This window comes from Anser anser (genome assembly GCF_964211835.1).
Source record: "Anser anser genome assembly, chromosome: 12".
In the NCBI taxonomy this organism is placed as follows: Eukaryota; Metazoa; Chordata; class Aves; order Anseriformes; family Anatidae; genus Anser; species Anser anser.
In genome coordinates, this window is record NC_139733.1 from 18,425,083 (window position 1) to 18,452,229 (window position 27,147).

At 39.5% G+C, this 27,147-nt stretch overlaps 1 protein-coding gene across 3 annotated transcripts in view; it reads left to right on the forward strand.

Moving 5' to 3' along the window:
- Positions 1-27,147, forward strand: part of TAFA1 (TAFA chemokine like family member 1) — a 225,306-nt gene that overhangs the window by 164,751 nt on the left and 33,408 nt on the right. For all 3 annotated transcript variants that reach the window (XR_014571553.1, XM_083795727.1, XM_083795729.1), the window contains one exon: positions 14,199-14,339. Coding sequence is in view for 2 of the 3 variants with exons in the window: in XM_083795727.1 (XP_083651853.1) it covers positions 14,199-14,339 (141 nt within the window). In the remaining variant the exon portion in view is untranslated. The remainder of the gene's footprint in view (positions 1-14,198; positions 14,340-27,147) is intronic.

The following is a 27,147-nucleotide window of genomic DNA, read 5'->3' on the forward strand; positions in this document are numbered from 1 at the left end:
GCACAGCTTGGCTAAGTGGTGATAATGATGATGGGGGATGTGATGACCATCTAAATGTATCCGACATCTGTAAACATAGAACAGGGAGTAGTAGTGTTCAGTTGGTCATAGCATTACAATTAGGGTTAATGAGGAAAACTGAGCAAAAGAAAACACAGAACATTTTTTTGCTGTTGAGCCCAATAGTAGATCACATTAGATGCTAGAATGGTATCTTCAGAGGATCCCTGGTTGCACCAGCAGAAGCCCAATTGCTTAAATAATGTGAAAATAAATTGAGCAAGATGCTCATGAGTGTGCAGAGTGAAACATTTTGATACTGGGAAAGGACTGGGAAAGATGACCTCTTCTGCTTCTAATTTCCAGCACTTTGTTAGAAAGAGTTGGCAGAGATGCTCTATTTCGTTTGTGGGCATTTTACATTATTTTATTTGTAATGTGGGGGCCCAGTTTAAACTCAGAATTGTCCAAAACTTTCAAGATTGGAAACAGGTGAAAAGGGAAAGGGAGGGCTGAACTGAGAATAGAAAAAAATGAAGCTGTCCAGAACTGTGAAGCTTTCAAATTCTGAGGCCAAACCAACACAGAACAGTCCCTGCTACCGTGATAACTAAACCCAGACAGACATATTTAGGCTAGGAGCCTGTCACAGGCTTAGAGCTTCACGAGGGAGCCAAAATGTCCAGATGTTTCTTGGTTTTGGTTCTGCATCTCTTGGTATAGCAGAGGTGGGTTTGGTGGCTGTGGTGAAACTGGAGTGGGAGCCTTCAGGACATTAGGGTAGTTTCTTTGTAAGGGTTGACCTGGAGGAGCAGACCCTGGATGCCCATGAAACCCCATGGGATGTCAATTAAACTTGAGATATCTAAAACTAAACATCTGCAGCACATCAGACTGCTTTTCCTTAGGAACTTGCAGTGCATGCAAATTATTTTCTTTTTCCCCATGTAAAATGGCTCCTCCATTTTGTGACTCCAAGAGTCATAGTTAAAGTAATTGATGCTTAGATTTCCTTCTATGTCTGAACTTCAGCTTTCAGGATACTCTCCCCTTTTTGATGAACATATGAGTACATAGTAAGGTTTCTTGGCTGTAATATTGTATAGGAAAGAAAGTGGAAACGATTAGCTAAAAGTAGATGAATAATACGACTTATAAACCCCTTGTGACAGAGGGATTTTATCTTAAATTGAAATGTATTGATGTTTGCCAATGAAGCACCAATATTTTTCACCGGAAGTGTTTTAACTAAAAAAAATCTGCTGAAAGAGAAAACATTAATTAAGAAAAAGCCTACCTCAGATTCTCAGGGATAGTATTTGGATGAATACTGATCACTACGAAGGGTAAACAGGAGAAAGAAAAATATGCACATTTTCTGCCTGGCCTCTCTGGTTCTGCTAACTGCAGAGCTCCCAGCACACTGCTGCTGTTTAACTAATAAAAAATAAATTAATATGAATTTCAAGCCAATGTTGTAATGTATCACACATTGCTTTCAAAGTAGGAAATTATTTGCTCACCAGACCTCATGCATTTCCATTCAAGTATGCAGCCCTTTTTATTCTTATTATAAGGGAACAGAGTGAATGAATTGCACATGTATTCAAAGAAGCAGTACAAATCTGAGCAGGAGCCAGATGATCAATTATCAGGAGGTAGTATTGTATTGTGTTGTTCACCAAGAGCTTCAACAGAGACAAGAAATTGTCAAAGAGAAAACATTCAATGCCGTTACAAAAAAAAAGGTAAAAAAGAGAGAGAGAGGAATCAGAATAAATTGTGGTTTGAATTGTATGCTGAGAGCTGGAGCGGAAAGACAGAGCAAATCAAGGTGACAGGAAATAAAATATTGCTCATCAATGGCAGTAGGGAGGAGAGAGACATCAAAATATGGAGACTCACACAAGAAGGCAACTCGGGATAGTGACTATTCAAAAATGTAAGGGAAAGGAGGTCTTGGGAATGATTAAAGCAGTTTGGGAAAAGAGAAAATCTGTCAGACTTGTTGTGTGTGATATTAATGTCACCAAAACAGGACAAAAAGAAGCAAATATAAGGAGGCAAAGGTTATAATGAAATAAAATATTGCCCATTGTCCTCTCCTTAAAATACTGTTGAGAAGGCAATCACTCTTCCACTAAGGCTTCCCACAGAAGTAGCCACAATGATGAGATGAAACTTGGGAACAGTGAGGGCTGAATCCCACATCACCTTCTGCATCTCTCCCTTACTCAGACCTGGTTTGGTCCTGACCAGATGTAAACCAGGTAAATTATGCTTCAATCTGGTTGAAACAGATTATGCTGGGAAAGAAATTTTTAAAACTTTTCAACTTATAATCATGGTATTGCAGTTTGAAAATTAAAATATTGTTATTCACTTACACAGTCTGTAACATTTACTTAAGCATTTGATAAATACAGTTCAGTAATGAACATACTATAAATTCTACAGGCTGGAGTCGACTAGGCTCTTCTGCTATAGATAATGCATATAGTGTAAAATGCCTACCATGCGAAACCAGCTGATTGCTTCTGTCCCTTCGGTTCCACTCTCTGTCTTTCTGTACAGTCACTTCCCGGAGAAGATATGATTTTCTACACAAGTATAGGACCAGCTGCTGGTCGTCACGGTGTGAATGACTCTGCGAATATATATGGCGTGGGATAATGTGCACGCTTGTCCACTGAAAAATGACCGAGAAATGATGGCCTGACATTGCTTAGCTGCAACAGAGTATAGAATTTACTGCTGCTGCTCATGGCACACAGCACCTGTACGGTGACATTTTCATTACATATGCCATAACTTATGGTCCTTTGTTTTCCTATTTGTGGATTTTGTAACACGTGCCCAACCCCATTGACAAAAATGTTACTGCCACTATAGCAAGACAACCCATCTGCAAGAGATACCATTTGAAATATCTACACTTCGATCCCACCCTACCGTGTCAGTTTTATACATCGGCCAAATTCTTTCAGTCTTGTTCCTCCTTGTTATTTTATTTACTGCCATTCTTTGGAAGATTAATGCAGCTTCTACAGCAGTAATAATTCTCTGTATCAGTCTGTCTTCAGTATCTTTGCAATCCTGGCTCTTCATCGCTGTACATTCTTTATGGATAACATTACTTTCACCACCCCTTATCTAACTACTTCATAAAAAACACCTCACACATTTATAAAGCATGACAAGAGCATTACCATAAACTATGTTAGTCTGTTCAGTAAACATATCATAGACTCTCCATAGGCTAATTACCTTAGTGGATAACATTATCTGGGGATGAATTTATCTGCGGCAATCATATCAAAAGACAGACTGTATAGAATAGCATTGTTCTGCTTTTCCACAAGTATTTAAGATCCCTGCATCATTTTGTTTTCACTGAAAAGCTGGATTTTAAAATTTTTTATTGCTGATCTTTCTAATTAGTAGATTTATGTATGAATATTTAAGAAAAAAAATAGAAGTGTAAGATTTTTGGGTATCATATGAAACACATAAAGGATATGTTATGAATATAATAAGAGTAATTTGTAGTCTCTTCTGAGGTGGATAGGGAAAGCAATATAGTTTACTGATCTGGAAAGTGAAGATCTAAGGATGAATAAAACGATTGGTCAGTTTTAGAGTTCTGGAAACAACAAGGTGCTCAGGAAAAAAAATGTTGGATCCTGGTAGAGCCCGAGTAAGAGAGACTGACAGAATCAAACAGTGCTCGCCTGTCTGACATAGAATAATTTCTTAAAATTTTCATAGCAACTATTTCTCATAAACTTCTTATGTTCATTTCTCATCAGCACATGTGCCTAAATCGCATATTTCTTACCAGCCTATTTATTCCATCTTTCACTGTCTCTTTTCTAAGACTCATTTAACTTAATATTGTTCTTTGCATGCCTTTTGCTGGCATTGTTTAGGAAAACACTATTTTGAGGCCCTAAGAATAATATTGTGTGGTTCACGCACAATTTTTTCTTAGGATATTCTCAGGCCTAATTCCAGTATGGATTTTCACTGCACACTGGCAAGGAACTGGAGATGTCAATAGCAGAAATGTTGATTTCTCCACAGCTTTGTTAGCATCATAGGTCTTTTTTATCTCTAGTTTATACTGCTGCCTGCAGTTTAAGTTACAGGAGGAGCACTACCTGAATGCAGGCACAGTATATCTATTTTACCCACACTATTTTTTCTTATCCTCTCTGACAAATCAAATATTAAATTTTCCAAACCACCCAAGTGTCTAAGGGCAAGATTTTTTTAAAGATATTTCAAGATTTTCTGCTCAGCCTTTCCAGGCCTACATCATTTAGAAAAAAAGAAATCCCATTTACAAATGATCTAGACCTTTAGGAATGTAATATCTCACTGAGAGTCAATGAAAATTAGAGTCATACTGCCTATTACTTTTTGAAATGGAACTTAAGATATTTCTCAAAAATAATGTTCTCTTTCCAAGTTGTTGAAGTCCTGCCTCTTCACACGTTTCTTAATGTCATCCTAAAGCTGTAAATCCCACCAAAACTTCTAATTTCTAGCCTATGTTTCTCCAAGTTGCTGTAAGCTGATCTCCCTTTGAAGTAGAAAAATCTCATTAAAAGACTGAAGATCCCGAGTAAGAGGATGTTGGATTCTTGACTGCCTCACGGGTTACATCTCTGCTTTTTGTAGTTCATCTATACAAGAATGCTAATAGCGCCTATTACAATGCACTTTCAACACTCCCTGTGACAAAAAAAAAGCAATCAAACGTACAGGATATGTGTACGGTCCTCTGCAGGCGGTGCTGCCTGACAGCTCTCACTCTGCTGTCTATCAGGGACAGCGGGCACAGGCAGTAGGTGGGATTTTCTCATAAACTGTCATTTTTGTCTAAGGCTGTACGGTACGCATGCATACAAAATTGTAATTAAGGTTACCGATAACTCTACTTCAGTAACAGCTAGAAGCAAATTCCTCATCAGCATTCCTCTCCAGCCACTCTTGCCCCACTGTCCTCTTGAATACTTCAGCCAGCGCTGGTTAGTGCACTGCCATTTGAAATGCAATGTGCCAGAGGCAGTAGCTGCTCGAAGCCTGCCTTGTTTTTCTGGATACCATTTTTTCCTTTGATTCATTTTTAAGAGTTTTTTTTTTTTTTTAATATGCATAAGAATAAGGTCCTGTGCAAATTTCTCAGGAGATCAATTTGCAAGGCTCTTTAGCAGAAAGACCTATTCTCTAGTGTGTATATTGGTTTGATATGGAAATCCATAAGCCTGCCCTAGATCCACCCCCATCTTATACACTGGTGTGCTCTGGGTTTTCTTTGTGAATTCAAGAGCAGAAACCATACAATTTCTTCTTTTCAAAAAAATACTTATTTTTAATTTCTGCGAATAAACCGGTTCTTGAGGATCAGAGTCTACTCTGGGTGTAAGTATAAGAATTGGTAAATCTCTCAGATAAAAAGCCTCCTGTGGCTGATGGGAGAGCATTAGTAGAAAATTGTAAAAGACTACAAATCCATGTGTTAATTAGAGCTTTGCATATCCCTGCTTTCCCTGTTATACTGAACAGGAAATAAAATACAAATTAAAAAAAAAAAAGATTTAGTATTCAAGTGAAATATTAACAGTCCTCTGAACAACATACTTTAAAGATATTATTTTCTTCTAGAAATTCTTGTTGTTATGGATTTTTTGTAGAAAAGTTTGATTTCTTGGAAATGGCCTTTTCTGTCAAAAATGAGTCTTAGAAAATTAGCTTAGAACAGCGTAAATAACCAGGGATGCCTGTACTGAATGCACGTTGGCCCCCTTAGGTTTTGAATTCTAACTCCAGAAGCTGTCAAAATTTTTGCTTCCTGTGAATTAATTCCAGCTATAGCTGACCTGCTTTGTCCAGCAGTTCTTCTCCAGACTCGGACCACACGTGCCACAGGTCTACATGAACAAAGATGATAATATTTCTGGTCTTACTAGAAATAGGGTCATTTTATCAGTGGTGCAGGAAGTAGGGCCTGAGCCAAACGTGAATGTTACACCACCATCCACCAGGAAATAAAAGTCCTTTGCCTCACAGCCAAGCTCTGAGCTCCATGGGTATTCTTTTAAGTGACCTAGGTGTTAGAAGAAGCTTCAACAGAAGCTTGAAATAAACTAGAAGATGCAAATCTGTAGGAAACCAAATTTTGTTAGCCACACTCCTCATGGAACTACTTGTTCTGGTCTTTCGTAAACAAATACCATTTTCTTTGGAGGAGATACCCCGTGTCTCCAGAACCCTCTCATAGCAACAACTTTTGAGAAAATAATATCCCAAGCCAAAACTTAATGACCCACAGCGGGAATCACTTATGTTGCTGCTGTTGCATAGTGTTCCCACACTGAAAATAATATATGTGCCACATAATGAACAATGAAAATACTGAATATTAATGAAAATATAAATATAAATTTAGGAAATAGACCGGTACAGTCTTATTCTGATCCCCTGGGCAAAAAAATAATGCGGTGTATAACCAGGAGGCTCACAGAGCATGTGCAGTGGGTTACAAATTCCCACGGTTACTGTAATTCCACATATAATGAGTAGCCCATGAATCTATTTATAATAGTTTTCATAATGGGCAAGAATTAAGTATGAATTAGAAATCAGAGTTCTGGCTTAATGCTAAATTTTGGTCCATTTTTTTCATCGTACCTTTGTGTTACTTAAGCTTCATAAGCCAAATTCAACTCTTCTGTAACTTGATGGGAACTGATGGCTCTCCAGCAACTGAGCTGCAGTTAGCCTCAACCCGATAAAAATGAATAAAAACCCTGAGCCCTGATTGCTTTGCAGCCATTGCCATTCTCCACTTGCAGAGAGGCACACTCCTCTGAGTGCAGAAATATGTCCTGTAAACTTGATCCTTTTCTTTCTGGAGCAGATACAGTATGTATACTGGGGGTTGGACCCAATGATCTCTTGAGGTCCCTTCCAACCCCTACAATTCTGTGATTCTGTGATGTCAGTGGGTTATATGTAAGATAAAAATTGAAGTATAATTGCACTGTGCCTATGATGAGTCTTTTATTTGTTCACTTATGAAGCGGCTCATGGAGTAGCATGGGACTTTGTTTTTCCATCTGTTACGTATTCCTGTCAGGAGCAAAAATGTTCTTTTGTAAGTAATATGGTAGTAGGTTATTATTTCTTAGAGTAAAGTAAAGTATAGTATTTTCCCCTGAGCGCAGTGTAGTCTGCAGTTCTGGCACATTAGCTGGCACAAACATTTTGATTAAAGCTTATGAATGTATTAATTACACCTGGGAAGTTTCCAAAGCTTATTCAAACTACAAACTCTTCAAACTGCTGCTCCCAAATCTGAATTCCTTTCAGCAACTGTGGAAGTGATTGTCACAGGATTGTCTTTTCTTTTTCTAGAATGTTTGTATAAAGATATGAGGTAGCAAGTGTGTAATTTTTTTTTCCCATTAGTTTCAGTAAGTCTTTAAGTGTCTGAAGATTTTTAACTTCCATGTTATTAAACATTTGCTTGCAGTCTGAAGGTCTGAAGAACTTTAATTCCCTTTAAAATTTTCTGTGACATCCTAGGTCTAGCAACATCTGCATATACTCAAGCATTTATCAGAATAATGTCACTGGGCATATGACCTCAAACAGGATGACAACACTGGAACATACACTACCTAGATGAGGCTGTATAAATAAATAGAGCTATCAAAACTGGTAATATTTCTAATGCTGTGTTGATAGGACTTGGTTCATATGCCTTCCTTTGTTCATACTCCTATGGTGGGTTGCTTATGGTGTAACAGAGGGCAGAATTTGACCAGCAGAGCATATATAGTTGTTTGGGTATCACTATTTTTTTGCAAGTAACATGAACAAGTTCTTACAACAACCTTCAACCAGATTAAGTTGCACGGTGCACTGAAGAGGAGATAGAAGAAAACGCAGCAGAGAGTCTGAATTCTAAAATCACTGGGCATATGACCCCAAAGAGAAAGGCAGATCTTATCTATCAGCTGTCTGTGCCTCCGCCAAACAACCCAAGAAGCCTCACCTAAGCACAGCTTTGCTCATGCATTCATGCACTCATGCATTCATTATGACTGACCTGCCCTACAAAGGTCCATTAAGTGGAGCTCATTTCAAGCACAGATGGTCCTGAATAGCTTAATGTCTGCCTGGTGGCCAGAATAAGTGAATTCTTGATGGTCTTAGACTTCTGATCACATCCATGCAGCCAAGGAGCAAATGAAAACATGTTTATCATTTTGATAAACAACCTATCTCATTGCTCCAGGATGCTCCATGTAACTCAGCAGCATCAAATACTATTAAATTGTCATCACTGTCAAAGACAGAACGTATAAGTTTTGCTACCTGAGTCATAGTTAATGACTTCCACAATGTATAACACAAATAAGTACTGGTGTTTGCCTTTTTAATGTTTGTTTACTGATAAGTTCAGGCTCTGCTAGAACACAGAGGTGAGTTATAATTTTGAAGTGCAAAATATGCTTTTATTATTACCTCTCAGCTAGAGATATAAAAAACAGAGATGACTAGAAGATGGCTTTTTGGCTTCTGCCAGGCATGCACTCAGCCCCTATTGCTGATTAGATAGTTTAAATCACAGCCACCCACAGTTGGTTCATACTTATGATAAAATATTTCACTCTGCAGTGTGTAAACTCAAGGTGGCTTTATAACAGAGATAAAAATGAACATGTTTTCAGGAATTAGGTGTCCTCCATTTGGAATTAAAACATTTGCAGGCAATAACAAACAGTTGTCCCTGTCTTATAGGAAGAATGATAGGTATTTTCTGTACTTCAATATTTTAAGCCTATGCAGAACAAAAACTTCCAGTAGGAAATATGAGGACAGTCTTAACGCCATAGATAGCTGCAGTTTATGATAGAAGAAGCTAATTCCTTTCCAGAAGCTAATTCTGTCCCTCTTGCTTAGATAGGCAGCAAATTTCCGTCATGCAAACTTCAGGGCAACCCGTGAACTGAGCACTCAAAAAGGGTCAGCTGGTCTTACTATCAAGTGCTGGTAATGTTCGGTGTGAAAAGGATGCAAGTCACATTAGGACATTCCCATTCACCTCCAAAGGTTCTTGAAGAAAGAGCAAAGCTATTGCTGATTTGTGAGGCCCTATGTATTTCTAATCTTTTCCTGATTTTCTTGGGAGAGGGTGAATACCAAAAAAACAAGCAAGCAAAGCCTTCTTTCTTCCCTGGTGGGTAATGCAGCCACTTTGTGGGATGTAACTGTCAGCAAGACATTCAGAACACTCTTACTTAGAGGATTTTAGGGTGCTTTCCTCTCCTTCTAAAGTTGGTGGCAAATCCTCTGTTGAATTCTATGAGTTGGATGAGTCTGTTATTGTAGAAACAAAGCCAGAAGCCATATTAGCTCAGTAGACCATAAACTGTTAAAAAAATAACCCTTTTCTATTGTTTGTGACAAGGATTCAAACTTTTTCTGCACTCAGCCTATCAGGTTAATAATTCATATTTTTATTTAAGTCCCTAAGTATTAATTTATGACAGATGGGAATGGCTCCAAGGGAGCTGCTACAGTTTTGAGTCAATAATCCATGTTTTTTAAAAGTCCATAAACTTATAAATACATATATATCTGTAAATATATATGTATTTATATAATATATATGTATAGTATATATTATATGTATATAATTTACCATTATATACATATTATATACATACATGTATATATATTTGGTCTACCATCCAGGTCAACTCTGATATACCCGACAAAATGTCTTTGAGTATTTCTTCCTCTCTTTTTTAAAACAACCTGTTACACCTATGAAATATATCTTTATGTATAATATTACCTTGTACATATTGCCGGCTTCAGTGATTTGTAAGAGATCTGATAATGACAACTGATAGGACAATGACTGATTATGTTACTTGGGATCTTTTCTCCTTTCCATAAGGATAATGGCAACTAAAAGGGGAGATATTCCAGTTTCCAGATTTCAAAAGGTGTCCTAAGGCCTGAAATCCACATTTACCCAGCAGAATTGGAGATGTCATTTTTGACCAGACACCGGTGTTGTTTCAATAAAATTTACTCCTTGGGTGAGGATATCTTTAGTAAGCAATATCAAGCTCTAGGCAGGTAAACAAAATGTACACATTGTCCAAATGCAATGCTTCCTGTGAACAATGCCTTTTGGGTATTTTTTTTCTTTTCCTGGTAACTAAAAGTTGACACACGTAATATTAACACCAAAACGGCAAACAGCATCAAGAAAGAACAAATGTCATAATGCACCTGCACTACCCAATCTTTGTGCTCTGCAGCATGGAAGTCCAAAATGTTGTCTGTGCACTGTTAAAGGCTAAGAAAGTCTGTGTAGTAGTTTTATTAACAATTCACCTCTTGGCAATGTGTGAGGTTGCTACTTCTGTCTTACATCTCCCATGGACTGGTTTCAGTAGAATTAATCTGCGATATTAAACCTGAGAAGCTAGAGCAACTAGACAAATGGAAGTAAGGAAAAAAAAATATTTGTTTTCTTTTGCTCAAGGAAAATATTTCCAGCTATGCTCCTGCTTATATCTCCATCTGAGAAACAGAAAGTGTGGGAAAACACATTTCATAATCTTTAGAACTAGCAATATTGTGGATATAGTGATCTGTTTTCTAGACAATGTGTGGGAAATACAAAATCAAATAATGTTTAACTATGTACACTGATGCTTTCCAATGTCAGGCCGTGGCAAAAATTTCTGAAGCTCCATACCATATTTTCCTGCTCTGCAAAATCAACCTTCCTACTGGTGGGGATTATTTAACCATCAGAAATAAGTTGCATTCAAAATCAAAGCCAACAAGGCCTTGAGCTCTCTTCAAATTTATGGGGGATAAGTATCTTCAGTATATTTGTTGTATATATGGTTCAATAAATACTGTAATCAGGAGTGTGCTTTTTTATTTATTTATTTTTTTAGCAGTCTCACTGTTTCCATTTGTATTTATCTGAGCATTATTATCTATTTCTATTTTGCGTGTGGCTTTTAAAAACTGTAACATGTATGTGCAACGTTGTTAAAATATATTACAACAAAATTCAGTGCATGTAATGCTGTCCAGTGATGGTTAATAGGTAAAATGAGTTTTAATGGAAAAATCTGATCCTACATAACAAATTTTCCTGGAAAGCTGGGTGTGTAACACGCATAACTTTCTCCATGTGAGATGGATTTTTTCTTCTGTGTCAGCACTGTGAAGGGTCTTTTTATTATTGTGATTATTATTTTCATTACAGCTACAGTCAGCACAGTTTAAAGCTTCAGTTAATGTACTTAACTATCTAGTGGTCACAAAAGGAGTTTTTTTTTATTGCTTTTATAGTTTTGTTATGTTTTGATGCTCCTAAGCATCTATACATTTTGAGTTAAATTCTTTATTGCTGCCACAACTTGAGTTTCCACATAAGAATTAAAGGTTTTATAAAGCTCATCAACTACAACCCATTATTTTGAACAGATAACCAAATGAGCAAGACTAGCTCATGTGGTTATTACTACTCATACAGGAAATTAATAGAGAAAATGAAGCATTTAGCTTATTCACAGATATTTACCGCACAGTATATGTAGTCTAAAATTAGAAATACTTATTACTGTGTACATTATCTTTATTGTCGAGTTTTCTATCAATAAAATCACAAATCTCTCTTCTCTTAGGACATGACCACAAGATGAATCAAACCAACGAGAATCTTTTTATTGCTTTCAATATGATTTGGATGGGGGAACAGGGAATTTAAGTGAAAAATTACTTCATAGAAAAACAAAGGCATTTGGGGCTGAGTTGATTGTCACAATTCCTCTTACTCCTGAGAGACAATTAAAAGACCTTTTGTCAGATGACAGCTTTCTGAATTGTTGGGATCTCTCTTCTGTGGTACCTATTGGCTTTCAAAAAACCTGTGTCAGCAGGCCAAATGCACCTAATAAGTAATACATGAAGCAGCATTTCTCTCCAGATGAGTTGAATATTTACTGCAGTCAGTCTTGTCTCAAGCTTGCGGATGCATCGGTTCTTAACCTCGTGACCATGCAACCTAAGCTCATTTACCTTAATGGATATTCACCAGCTTTGATTCACTGACTCACCCTGGAAGGCCAGTGATTTGAAAACTTAATAATATAAAACATTTCCACACATTGTGGAGTATCTCTTCAATGGTAGTTGTCATGCAACTTAATATTGGGAGTACGCTTTAAAGCAAAACGCCATTCCTATTTCATGGCAAGACCTGCCTGGATGGCATTTTGCCAGGCAATACCTGCCTGGATGGCCTGGATGGCCTTTTCAAGGCCTTCCAAGGCCCTGAAAGTCAAGAAAGAAAAAGCGGCCTCAACACGACCATTACAGATTTACTGTATGCATTACTGGGTTTTATGGTACAGATGAGAGCTTAGGCAGGTGAAAAGGTAGGAGGAAAACATTTTCCTCAGCTCACAGCACCATCGGTGGTGCCCTGGCTGTGAGGCTCTCTCAGAAGACAAAAAGCCTGCCTTGTCACTGTCTGCCTCCTGTCATTAAGTTGGTCAGGAGGAAGAGGATGTTTGATCCAGAGTGACTGACTGAGTGGATCACAGGCCACAAGGGTCTCTAAAAAGAGATTGATCATGTCTCCAACATAACCTTCGGACTGCACCTAGAGGCTATCTGGTCAGCCTTCCAGTCCCAGCATTTCCTCTCTTCTGCCTCGGCCTAGCAGAAGTTACTGTTGCTTTGCCTTGACAACATGCAGTCAAAGGAGATTCCTCCCCGCCCTGCCTATCTACCCCAGCACTTCACTACAGATATACCACATTCCTAGAGTCACCAAGTAACGGGACTCGCTCCTGTGTGGAGAGAGGCCACTGGATTCCTCGACCTCTTCTGAAATCCTTGTTCACAGCCAGATGTGGACCAGCGTCTCCACACTGCTTATTTTCCTACCTGCCTGCAGGGTTGCAGAAGTGCTCAGAAGCTCTCAAAGCTGTTTCAAAAAGAAGAGTGAATGCCAAAGATAGGAATAATGCTCTTTATGCTATAGTAAAGGCAATGTAGATTTAGTATGTCATAGTGACATAAAATAATAATGCTTTTCTAGGAAACCTTTGTACTTATCCTGCTCTTTAGTATGCTCTGTGTGATGTTTTCTACTAAGTTTAAACAAGTCCTGCCAAATTTATGCTGCAATTTCATAAAGTAGCCAAATATCTGTGGGGAACAGACTGGTGCTATTAAATGCTTGGCGATCATGAGCTAAATAGAATTTGAACTAAGGAATCAGCAAATTACTGGGCAGTGTATTAGCCCACTGTGGTGTCTCATCTTCTCTCACTACACTGCTGAGGTGAATGGGAATAGTACACGTGACACTTCATTTCTGTCATAGCATATGCCACAAATACCAGGTATTCATAAACCCTAAGGCACCACCTCTCTGTCTATCACTCCTTTGTGTTCTCCTCCCAACAAAACCATTGCAAATGTTTGTAAAGGATAATGAGGGAGAAGACTAATTAAGCCTGGTGACCTTGTACACAAAGGGAATGTTTTCTGCCTTAAAACTTCCAGTTTTATGCGTGGGGTAGGAAATAGAAAGGCTGTTGCACCATGCAGTGATTTGGAGAGGCTGATTGCCATCCACTAAAGGATGAATACTGGCATAGAATCAAATATTTAGAGAAAAAGGTTATTTTTAGATGTATTCCCTTAACCCCTGTCCTTGTACGAGAGAATATTTGGGGGAAAGGGCTTCCAATAATACAAGTATAAAATCAGCCAAAAGTTATTGCACTTATGCATTCAACATAAGCATCATGTTACCTATATTTGTGGCATACTCCATTTTTTTTACGCCAAAAATTTACTGATGTCAGAGAAGCTTCTAATATATGACAAGCAAACAATATCTGCTCTAGAGGGATATTTATCTGCATTTTCTATTACAACTGAAGTATAGCAGCACATGCCTGCTCACACATAATGGGAGAAATAATGTTGTAATCCCAGCTGCACAGAAACTGTGCAGAGACAGTAGCATGCCCAGGTGCTTTGATTAGCCACTGCTATTCTTCCTAATCAGAGTGTCAATATTCTCTCTCTTTCCTTTTTTTTTTTTTTTTTTTTTTTTTTCCTGCCAGAAGGAGGAACGTGTGAAGTTATAGCAGCACACAGATGCTGTAATAAGAATCGAATTGAGGAAAGATCACAAACAGTAAAATGCTCCTGTCTACCTGGGAAAGTGGCTGGGACTACAAGAAACAGACCTTCATGTGTTGATGGCAAGTAGCTCCTCCTGTATATATGTGTCTGTACCTGTACCAACCAGTAAGCAGCTTTAAGTCTATAGAGTATGCACAGGAATTTTGTTGTGTTGTCTTGTTTAATGAAACAGGAAAGCTATGAGCACAAGCATGTATTTGAACCACCTTGCCTGCTACTATAGCACATGGTACTATGCACATGGATCACGTCAAGATTTACTCTCAAAAATATGAGTATAGCACTCAGCGCAGCCACTCAGATCAGTATAACAGATTCTGTGTCAGGATTGAGCCCTCAATAAATAATTAGATGAAATTATCCCATGTATCACTTCAAGAAGCCTCCCGGTGCCACATTAGTTTTGATCCATAAATATTTCAAAGGGCAACAGCCATTCATTTTGATTTAATTAGCCATTTGAAAAGTCAGTGGCAAAATAAATAAATAAATAAATGCCGTGGTCTTATTCTGTAATGAACATTACAGAAAGCTAGGAAAAAAACTCTGTCTTTTGAACTCACTGGTGTTGAATCTTGTCAGTCACAGGGATTTTTTTGCTGTAGCAAGAACACCAGGTTACTTGTATTTGGGATTCAATGCTGCACCCCAGGTCTAGCTCAACCAGGTGTCTTCCTCTCTGGGGCTCCCCTGCCACCCCTGCAAGGTGAAACCAGGCAGCAAGGGGGAGCCAGCTGTGGCTTGGATGTGCTTAGCACAATATGAATTGATTACGAATTGACAGGGAGTAAGTGGTGCCATCAGTTCCCCTTCCCAAACAAGCCACTGGGTGTTGAGGAATCCCTTTGTGCAGCAGCTTTGTGAAACTTTTTTTTTTTTTTAAAAGTTCCTCGCTGCTCTTTATGGTAAATGTTTGGTGCCCAAAGTGAGACAGGAGAATTGTTGGGTGTTGAGGACAGGAAGACCTTATAGACAAAGCTTGGAGGCTTGCACATTCAGTACTAAGATGAAAAACAGGGAGTGCTTTTAAGAGATGAGAACCTAATGTTTTCTCAGCAAGTATCCGTGGTGAGTATGTATTTGGCTTATATTTTAAAGACTGAAAGAAAATGTTGCATAATTTCAAAAATACTTTCAGAATTTTAAGTTATGAGGCAGTCATTTAAAGCTTGTTACGCCGGGAATGCTATTCTGCTTCTGAATTCATGACTAAAAATGTGCTATGAATGGACCTGTGAATGACTGCACTTTAATCCACATTCTGTCATTTTTTTACTGCTTAGTTAACCCAATTAAAATATATATATATATTTCTGTTGAGCGCACTCATAAAACCATAAGTGAAACCTACAGCGGATCTTAACCAAAGATCAACCGTACAAGCCTTGAAGAGTTTCATGTTCTTTGGCAGGTCATGAGAAACAGAGGCACCGGATAGAGCAGACACCATTAATTCAGATCTCATAATTCTGTTCAGAGGACAGGAGCTCCTGCTATGTTAAGAAAAAAAGTCGGGTGCAGGTGTGGACCGGTGCCTAATTGCTCTGTCAGGATTACAATAAAAAGAAACATTTTTGTCTGGAATTTTGAAAGGAGTAAGGATAAAACAATGACTAATATAAAAGTGCAAAGCTAGTCCCATTGAAGTCACTGGTAAGACTCACAGTGACTTCAAAGCCTGAAAACGTGAACTACAAAGGAATGTCTTCCCCTTTCAAGTTTAGTTGTTGTAGTCAGACTATAGCTTCTTTTGTGGATGGCTGGTGAACAGTTCAAAAGCCCAATATGCTGCTTGTAAAAATTAATAGAATGGACATTTTCTTTCACCTTTGTTTTATCCCAGACTTTGCTTTGTGACTTTTGACATACTGACCTGTTTTAAGTCAAAGTTTTGACCTATTTGGCTCTTCTGTCCTTGCTAATGCAAAACTCCTGAAACTTCCCATGGGAGACTTGTGGATGTCAATACTTTAACTCACATAAAGGTTTGGGATTTGCTGTCTCTTTTGCACAGGACATTTTAAAATGTCATCTGCAACTTTTTACCTTCTTTACCTACATTAGTGAAAGGATTAAGACCTTTTAACCATGGTGCATTTTACATTGCCTATGATTTCAAGCCACAATCTGTGATTAAGAAAGCTTGTTTGGGTCCAATACTTTAAAAATACATCAGGGATGTTCAGGTTACAGCAGTATACTCACAGCCAAACATGCCAACCACCTCTGAGGTGACAGAGACTGGGAGATACCGTGTCAGCAGTCTCCTCCCATCTGTGGTTGATGACTGCCTTGAGCCATCTCCACCTGATAGCTGTTTAGTTGTGTGTATAAAATAAAATAAAATAAAATAAAATAAAATAAAATAAAATAAAATAAAATAAAATAAAATAAAATAAAATAAAATAAAATAAAATAAAATAAAATAAAATAAAAATGAACCTCGGCCTAGCCCTATTTGTACCATTGGCCAAATTGTGACTTAATGGGATCAGAATCAAGTTCTTGATGCTTCCCAGTCCAATTGCATCAGAAAACACCTCATCAAGGCCGATGCTTTGACAGTTTGAGTTCATGTCACAGAGGAGGGACAGCATTCCCTGCACTCCTACTAGCTACTGCTCCAGGACACAGCTGGGCTGTGTAGGAAGGAGAATACAATTATATGCCGTGGTCACTGTAACCTTTTCAGTAAGTATCGGGGGTGACAAATGGCCCTTTTGTCTGTTATTGTGAAATCTCATTGTGGATAGCACACCATCGTAGTACATAAGACTCCTAAATGTAGCCATCCCCCTGAAAGCCAGGCCATGCGCATGGCAGGAAGGGGACAGCAAGTTCCTGTCTGTCCCCACGAAGTGCTTCCTGCCAAGCCCCGCAAACTGTTCCTCTGGGGCCTCATATTAAAAAAGATAGAATGGGACCAGGCCAAGGCAGCCTCTGAATTTCTAAATTATTCTTTGCTGTTTGTTCTGTGATTCAGTAGATATTGTCCTAAAATCTGTCTGAATTGTGTAGTAACAGTGAGAGCAAAACAAAAGCCAAATCTTGCCATGAAACAGAGAAGCCAGCCTCTTATTTCTCATCGCCTCTTCTGTTGCACATTTACTTTCATGATTCCCTTCACTGCTCCAGTATTTTTTTTATTATTTTTTATTTTTAGGGTTGTTTTGAATGCTCCCTTCCCTCTTCCAATTTATCTTGTGTGTCACTTGGCAGCAGCATATACCATGGGCATTAGTCTGCTCAGCTCTCTGTCATGTCTGTTATTATTTTCTCCATTTGCCCAAATACCTCTCTAGAGCAAGTCCCAGATGGATTCACTCAGTTTCTGTTGCAGCAGCATGGAATTGTCCCATTTGTGTGGGGGGGGGGGGGGGGGGGATGGCATGTAAAAAGCAGTGCCAAGCATGTCCAGAAGCTCCCCAGCCCTCTGCCTATGGAGCACGTGGGACCTGTGCAGCTGAGTATTAACAGTGCTGGTGGACATAGCCTGTGTGCTGGCTGGCTGAAGCTATCAGAGCAAACCCGTGCTCTAATGTCCTGCCCATCGTCCCTGATGGCCGTGGCCACCCAGGACTTGAGTTTGCAGCTCAGACCACCATGCAGATCCCTTTAAAGCTGTGCTTTGATGGACATGCTCTCTCTCACTTGGCTGTTACTGCAGATCCTTAGTGTGACACTCTATTTCTGCATGGTTTTCTTAGCTATACTTCTGAATTCATACCCTCCTTCACTTTACATACAAACAGCTTGTCTTCCTAATTTCAGAAACCCATGAATTTTCCTCCTCCTGCAATGGTCTCTGTGGGTTTACGAGGGCACTCAGGTGTCAGTGGGCACATACTGATGACCCTGTTAGGTGTCTAACCCATATCCTTTAGAAATTCTGTTCATCTCCATGCATAAAGATTAGGCAACAGCTTCTAGTTATTTTCCTTAATAAGTGAATCTTCTATCTTTCCACATAACACTAAAAGAATCTGCTAAAATGAAAAAGAAAAAAGAAAAAATCAGGTATTTATCCCTTTTTAATAGATATTTGTCTTTCTCAATAATTTTTTTCACCTTTACCAGTACATCTTTTACACTAAGTGGGGCCAAGATTTTTCTCCATTGTTCATGAGTAACATGGAGGGATTCTTTATCTTGTTCATCATTTCTGCTGAGTTTTTTGTTTCTGCACTATCTTCCTTCTTGGTATGCAGAGCACTGAACACAGGCAAACCCCAATGAAAAAATGTGGCTTTTAAATGCCTTTAAAATCACTGTTTGAAGCTTTTCTAGGTACACTCAGCATATTCTTAAAATACATAAATGTTTATTCAGTGAAGGATTTGCATTCAGAAAAGATCAACAAAAAGTTGTTTTTATTTTGATTTTGCTTTGTTACAACCCAGGACACTTTCTTAAAATACATGGCTGCAGGCTGCTTGAGGTTTGGTGGTTCTGCTAGAACTTGGCATCGTATGGGGTTTGATAACTTCAGGCAGACTTTAAAATAACTTTGTTATGACAATATCAAATGTAAAGGTTAGACTGACACTGTCATATTTGGGTCAGGACTGTAATGTCCACCCCTCATTCTTCATTGATCTAATCTTCATTAAAAATTGAAGTCACCTTTCCGAATGGATTAAGATTTTCTTCTGCGGTGTGAATAAAGCTGGCTGTTTGGACTAGAGAGCAACAATGAGCAAGTTGCAGCCGTGAATTGATTAGTACACTTTAGTCTTTTTGGTAGGTTTTGTTGTTGTTGTTCTTGTAGTTTTTTGGTGGTGGTGGTGGTGGTGGTTTTTTTTAATTCTTTATGGGCTGTCTACACATGACTTGCAGTTTTCTTCAGTTGCTTCCATTAGGAAAACAGTCTCATGGCCACTTTTTCTTTTTTGTTGTTGGTGGGTGTTTTTTTCTTTTGGAAACAGTTCATTTCGGTACTCAGTATACCCAACATGGATGCTTGAGCATACACAGGAGTCACCATGTTTTCTACACTCTCATTGAAAATTCTCCTGTTTGGAAGTCTCCCATCCTCTTTCTAGGTGTACCTCTGCTTTCTACCACACTTTGCAGTGGCTGCACACATTCCTTCCAGGAGATCAGTAAATGGGCCTGGTCACAAAGAGCAAGTGTGAAGAAAATGGGAGTGGAGGCCAAGTAAACCCCTGGGATTCCTAGTCACTGTTAACGGAAAAGCTCTAGTAATAATTTCTCAACTCTAATATTTTATACGATTGATCTAAAAAATGTAATAATAATACAAGATATTTATAATCTTAATACCATCACTTTTACACAGTGAATAATGTGCATGGTGCCATATCATTTACAGTGGTATTGGGCCATTCTGTGCAGTCAGTAGGTGGCTATTCCCATGTGTTCTTCAAGAACTTTGAATAATACATATTTGTTCATCTATACTGAAGTTTACTGTGGTATGGGTAATGATGCTCTCAGACACACATTTCTGTAGTGCTTGAATTTCTTCTCTTCAGTCTTCTTCCAGTCCCTTTCAAGCTCTTTCAGAGGCAATCTCAGTATTTCTTATACAATTATCTGTGAAATTGATTGGACCGTGGGGTATGGAATAACAAAAAAGCACATGCACTGGCTTTTGAAATTGTTCAAGAAGGAACCATCATACAGGTTGTGTATGTTGCCAAGGATTTTAGGAAATGTGGCGTTTTTAACACTGGTCAAAGCCAATGAGAAAGAAGGAAGGTGTTACTGAAACTTTTCCTAGTGCTGTGCATTATCTCTCCCTATAAATTATTCCCATAAGAAACGTCTCTGCTAAGGTCTGAGATGATCCCAGTCTATGTTGTCAGCAGATACAGGATTTGAACTGTTAGCTCTCAGGCAGCAGGACTAGTGTGCTAACTCTCCATGCCTGCTGCTGGCCTGTTTTATATGAGCCATGCATCAGGGAAAAGGGAAATCACTCACTGATACAGAACAATAAAATGAAATGAATCCAATATTTCCCATTCTGCCAGACTGGCTTTGGATCACATCAAGTTTCAAATCATTCCGTAATATATGAAATATTCACATGCATGTACATACTTCAGATTTCTATTAGTTTGAGGATTATCCATCACTAGCCAACACACAGCCCTGTGATTTTACATCAGACTTTGTCTGGACAGTGCTAACAAACTGAACACAAGTCCTAATGACTCTTGGGAGCACCGTGACTTTTAGTACATCTCTGGGCCAGCACCACACAACTCTCCAGACATGCTACTGATAGTACTGCAAGTTATTTTTCCCCTGTGCAATAGTGGGAGCAGGGAGAGGACAGCTTTCATCAGCACTTGCTCCTTTTGCTGGCATTTGCCCTCCTTGCTGTCACCCAGGGCCTGCAAATGAAAAGGTCGTGGCTGGTAGGTCACTGCTTGGGCAGGCGGTAATTGCAGCCACACTGTTGACAAGAGCTAATTTATTTTATTTTTAAATTATGGATAAGATGCCGACTGTGGAGTGAGCATTCATAATTAAAAAGCACTGTGCTCCTGTAGAAGCAGAGGTGCAGCTCATCCCCTTGAGGGGACTTGAGCAGGCTCTCAGCCTGCGCATCCTCCTGTGGTGCTCCTGCTGCCCCAGCTTACACCGGACAAGAAAGGCATGGGATGTTCGGAAACTCTTTAGCTCTCCTTGGAGTGGAAGCCAGATTCAAGCCCTGCAGAGTCAAATGAAAGACTTCCATTGACTTTGGGTCAGCTCCTTAGCAAAGACTTTGTTAGATATAATCCTGTATCTATCAGCACTTACATCAAGTGAAAACAGTTCACCATCACAAGGCCAATAGCTTTCTATTTATCTTATGTGTACGTTAGGTGGTATCACCAAAAAGCTTTTTTTTTTCCACTCTGTGAAAATACTTTCAATCAATTCTTATTTCTTGAAGAAAGAAGGGGAAAAAGATGTTTTTTGCAACTGAAGGAGTCAGCTTCTCATCCCTCTAGCTGTGCTTCAGCCTAGATAAGAGGAGATCTCAGGGTCCCATATTATTAATGCACTGTCTGTATGAATAACGAGCAGGCTTGGTGAATTATTTCACACTCCTGGGAAAATCTATAGCCCTGTCCTTCTGCAGCACCACTGGAACTGAGCAGGAGACTCGTATTTTCTGATTTGGTGAATTCAGATGACTTCATTTGTAAAGAGGAAAAAAATGTATCTGTTCCCTACTGACACCCATTTAGTAAGCTAAAAAAAAAAAAATCATATCACATGTACTATTAAAGAGAGAGAGAAGCCTAACTTTCTACTGGAATATTTTCAGACTTTGTTTTTGTTCCGAAACATGTCTTCTTGAAGCGCCCTTGCAACCACTCTGAAATTACAGCCAGCCCCCGAGCTGAGTCCAGTGTTGGAGCCTGTTGGTTTCCTGAGCCCAGCCCACTAATGAGCATCCAGGGAGAGCAGAGTGGGCACACTTCTCCCTGAACAAGCATATGTGCAAACCATATGTGTATATATCCATGTCTGTATGGCTTTGTATACCTGTGCACACTGTGTAGGGTCATCCTGGCACAGATGACCCACCAAAGCACCCGGTGCTGTGCAGAAGTGTAGGTATATGTTCCCAGTGGTTGACATACGCTACGGGAGGATATTCAAGGGTCAAATTGGAGCCAATAAGAACCAAAATCTGTAGTGAGGGCGCTGCGCTATGCCTTCCCCATTTCTGCATTGTTTGTGCTGCCTGCAAACCTCCACGGGGCACCAGGGAGAAGCAGACAGATGATTGCGTCTTTCTGGTGTGAAGACAGTGCAGCTAATGAGATCATCTGACTAGGGGCTTATGTGAGTACATCTTCATCTCCGCTATAATTTATCTCCCTACCTATGTCTTATATTTCTTTCTTTTCCAATTGACATTGTGGTTTCCCGCGTAGCAAAGCAACCACACTTTTTAATATCCAGCCCGGAGAAGAACTGACTAATCCACCCCTGAAGTGCAGAACACTCGCTTCAATCCCAATGAATTTTTCCACAGGAAAAACATTTTCTTTTTCTTTTTTTTTTTTTTTAAAGAGGGAAAAAAAGCCATCAGCCGTGGCAGCATCTGCGTGAGGGGCAGTCGTTTTTCCATGCTCCAGGTGACAGGTCTCAGTGCTGACACAGAGGGAGGAGAGCCAACCAAGGTGTACAACCAGCAGCTTTACGGTGAAATTAGAGACCAGCACGGCCATGTAGCAGTGTGAAGACACACAGGAACATATAATTACTTCACCTCCATACAGAGGAAAATAACATTTCTCTAAAATACTTCTCATAAGCCAGCTAGAAGCTAAATGGAAAAGCAGTGGGAGTTTTCTCCTCTTCCAGGTAGCATTAAGTGTTAATCACAGCACTGGAAAGAGCCCAGCGAGGGGTTTTGGAGGCAGAGAGCTCAGGCATGGAGGGCCACGGGCACCATAGGGAAAAAGAAGCACAAGCTGGGTGGGAAAAGAGCCTAAATGAGAGAAAATTCTCTCACGGGGGCAAAGCCACAGGCAGGGCCATGCAGGTGAGCCCCATGAGATCAGGTAGTGAAAAATTGTGTGTGCTGCCTGGCCAAGCACAGAGAACAACTGAGAGAAGGGCTTTTTGCAACTTTTTCATATAGGCTTCTACATGGGCCAGCCTGGATGAGCCCAGGACAGGGCAACAGCCCCCTCTCACCTCTATGCAAGTCTGTGCACATATGGCCAAAACAAAATCTTCAGTGATGCTGAGGGATGTTCCACTTGCAGCAAGCAGGCATCCAAACAGTGGCCAAGAGGAGATTAGAGAAACATTGATGTCGAGTAAGCATCTGCAGTATATCCCCTTGCACCAAATCTTGATAATTTGTCTTTGCCAGGAAGGGCCATATTGCTCAATGGCTAATTCTGCACAGGCTCACATCTTTTTTGCATCAGATACTGTATTTTCGGTGCGCCAGGGCTATGAAATGCAGCTTGTCTACAGGCATCTCTAATGTGGTGTAGAAATACGTGATCAGAGTATTGCAGAGCATGAAGTCTTTTCTTTCACAGCTACCTTGTGTCTATAAACAAGGAGCTAGTTCATGAGGCTTGAATGTGTTTTGTAGGATTAGGATTTGAACACAAAAGAAATGGATGATTAAGTAAAAATGGAAAACCCTGCTACGCAGTGTGCTCTCTTTAAATTAAGGAACAAGAACCCGAAGCTATTGCACACTGCAATTTTAAAGAGACAATGACCAGATCCTTGTAAGAAGAATACGAATCATTAATTCTTTTTATTCATTCAGTGAGATCGAATGAGAGTCACTAATTTAGCCCCGGGACTGTCCATTATGTTAAACTACATGAGTTAATCCGGCCACTGCAACTAAAGGTGGACAAGTTAACAAGTGTTTAATTGATTTCAGAGAATTGATTATCCATAAAATTGATCACGCAAGTGTTTCCTGTTGCTTCTTTCAGAGCATAGCCAGGTAGCTGTAGGACCCAAACCTCTTGGAGTCTGTCTGCCCATAGCTGGTTCTGAGTGATTTTCATGCATTAACATTGCAGAATTGCCTTACATGTAGGATCAAGTAAGTACACTGCAAGCAGGGAGTTTATTTCAAATCTCAGCCTTTATGCCAAGGAAGTCTATTATTCAGCATGTACATACCCTGCAGATTTTGAAACAGGTCTCTATACCTACATGTCAGAAAGCAGTTTGCTAATCCGGTGGCTCAAAGAAGGCATTATTCCTTTTTGGTAGCTAAGTGTTTCTGTAGACCACTCAGTTTACTGCAATAACTGCTCAAGGTTAAGCAAGCACAAGTGCTGATGCAGAATGGCAAAATTCAGTAATATTTTAAAGTGCTGTCTCCCTTTTGAAACTATTGTGCAAAAGATAGCAGTGTGGAAAGGAGCTGTACTCCACAGATTTAAGCATTCTGTCCTGTCATTAGTACATAAAAGCTATTCTGCAAGCAGATGGATTGTTTATAATACATGGTCTTGTGTAATCATTTCCTTTTGATTACAATTCCTAGGCAGCAAGCATACAGCAGGGTTTTCAAGATGCATGGGCATGGTCAGTACGTATTTTTTTATCTATCTTCCTAATGTGCCCAGGACTCACAAACAGCAAGGTGAAACATCAGCACAAGCCATCACTCTGCAATGAAACTGAGAAGCAAATGACACTGTCCTAACTGAGCACAATGGCAAATCTTGCATTAACTCAAATGAGAGTAGAAAACATATCTCTACATTGGCTTTATTATTAGAAAATGCCCTCTTCTTTTTCTTAAAAACCCTCTGCAAAGTACCATCAAATATGATTGTATTTAATGTAGTTTTGCAAATATCAAATTAACCCTATTTCCTTTGAAAATTCCTTTCCCTCCTCTTGAAAATTGCTAAGTGGATGAACACATTTTAAAACAAGAGCACCTGTAGTCCCTGATAAATAAATAGATAAGTACATAAATAAAAGCCCATTAGTGTAATGAACACTTACATCACATTGGTGAGATCATTATCTGGGGATACAGATACCTGTTGCTCAGAGCAAGATGGGAAAGGAGGGTGACCAGTGCTTTGAACCAAAGAGCACAGGAATGAAGCAGTAGAGGAGAAAATCTGAACACTTTCAGACAGGTTATGTTTCCTCTGGGATTCAGCTTAGTAGCAAAGGCCTGGCCTCATTATTGCACTGGTGCTACTCATTTCTCTTGTTTGTCTGTATATTGTGATGAATTTGGTTCATCCGAATGTCAGGCAGGGAATCAGGTGAGGAATTTGTGGCGGAGCTGGAGAAGTGTAATGCTTCTCCGTCACATGGCCCTTTCCTGGGATGGATGTGTGGTTCTGGGTGCTCAGCTCCAAGAAAGGAGATGGATTGTCTTGGGGCCCAGGTGCAGAGAAAGGCTGGGGCTGCTCAGGAGAACAGGCAGCCTCTGCTGAGAGAAAAGAGCTGCAGGGCATCGAAGCAAAGGATGAAGGAGCAAGAACAGGAAAGGCAAAGAAAACAATGGAGGATTTAATAGATATAAACTCTCTATAGTAAAATGTAGGTTGGAAATTAAAAGAACAGTTCTAACTATTGGAGGAGGTTGGTAACAGCTTCCTTGTAGGAATGCCAGATAGTTTGGGAGGCTTACAGAGTGTTTTGCCATATCCACAAAGGCAAAGAGATTATTGTCTGATAAAAGCCACCATGGCATACTGGCGAAGAATGGATGTATCACAGACAGATAGAACTCAGGAAAAAGAGCCATAGAGCAGACTCATAAGAATTCATTCATCTGTTAGATACCTAATTGCATATATCTTTTCTCTTTAATATAGCAAGAATCGACTAACTTTGACACAAAAAAAAAAAAAACCAACAGTTTTCAGGCAGCTGTAGTTCATATCAAATAAAGGGTGAAGTCTGGGGGGGCTTGTGTGATGGTTTTTGAAATGCAATCTTTGAAAACAAAATTGTTTTGTCAATGTTGTGACTTTCACAGTAAAAGAAAAGGGGACAAAATTGCCAAGCAGATATATGGAAAAGTTTCATCCCATTTTGAAGGCTTTACTTACAGTTTGGCTTTATTTGATACAGTAATTTTTTATTGTTTGGTTGGCCAACATTGATATCTTTTCTTTTATCCATTTATTTTCAATACCATGCTGATAAACCACTTTGAGCAGTGGAACAGATTAATTTTCCATTGTTAAGCATTGACTTAGATTTTTTTAATCTATTCTGTTTGTCAGTGATGGCAGAACTGCACTTCCCTGGATGAGCAATAATGAGGCAGTATTGCAGAATCCATTTCTACTAATCCTCTGAAACAGTGCTTGCAAGTTCTATGTGGTCATTGTGAAAAACAGCACTTGCACACACGAATTAAGTAAATAACAGCCTTACTCTCTGGTTTGCATTCTTCAAATGATCCCTGGTGCCCATAAATGAGGATCCTAACAAAAAGTATTGGTTTGAGTTTGCAGATTTCCCAGCTGAGCTTGCTCATTAACACACAGCAGGATGAAAACTATGACCAGAAGTTATCTGTGATTACAGTGGATATGGTCTAAATATGTTGTGTACAGTCAGGATTGGTAAATAAAATGAGTAGGGGAGAATTCAAAATCCCTAAAATTTAAATGTAATTACATGCCACCCAGATCTGTGATTTAGCGTTGCCTGCTACTGAAAGCATTTTGAAAACTCATACAGTTTCATAATAAAAAGAATAAATGGACAACACAGATTAGAAGCTTACACTCTGAATGTAGTGACCCTTATGTACAGGTCTTCAGTGAAAACAACTGCGCATGTGCCTTGTGTTGAATCAGTACATTTCTGAAGTAATCACAAACAATTATTTGTAACAAACTTTGGGTTAGACCTTTTCTGTGTGACCCACTTAAATTTTAAACTCATTATTTACGGTAGGTGTAGCCACGCTCTTCATGCATTTTGCATATTCAGTTTTCAAGCCAAAATAGGGGAGCTGCATTGGCTTCAGTGCTCCCAGCAGGTAATCGGCCTCCTGCAACACCAAACCTTACGTCGCCAGCGGTAATGGGCTGAAATAATCAGAGCCTTATAAGGACTGTGTCTGCCCAGCTCCTATTAAAATTAATGGGGACTAGGCATTCATTCCCTTTAGGCATCTTTGAAAATATCAGCCAAACCGTGGTGGTAAGTATTAACCTTTAGGAAGTTAGTGTTGGCAGCCTCCCACTGCCCTGCGCTCATTTCCCAAATCAGCCGCTCTGATGAGGTGTGAGCCCTGCATGGGAGCCTCCTGCCCAGGTTCAATAGGACCAGGTCTGGGAGCAGCTGTGGGCACCTCCCACCTGGGGGCTCTTCTGGCTCGGTAGAGCCTGGGGAGGCTGAAGGCAAAGTGTGAGGTTG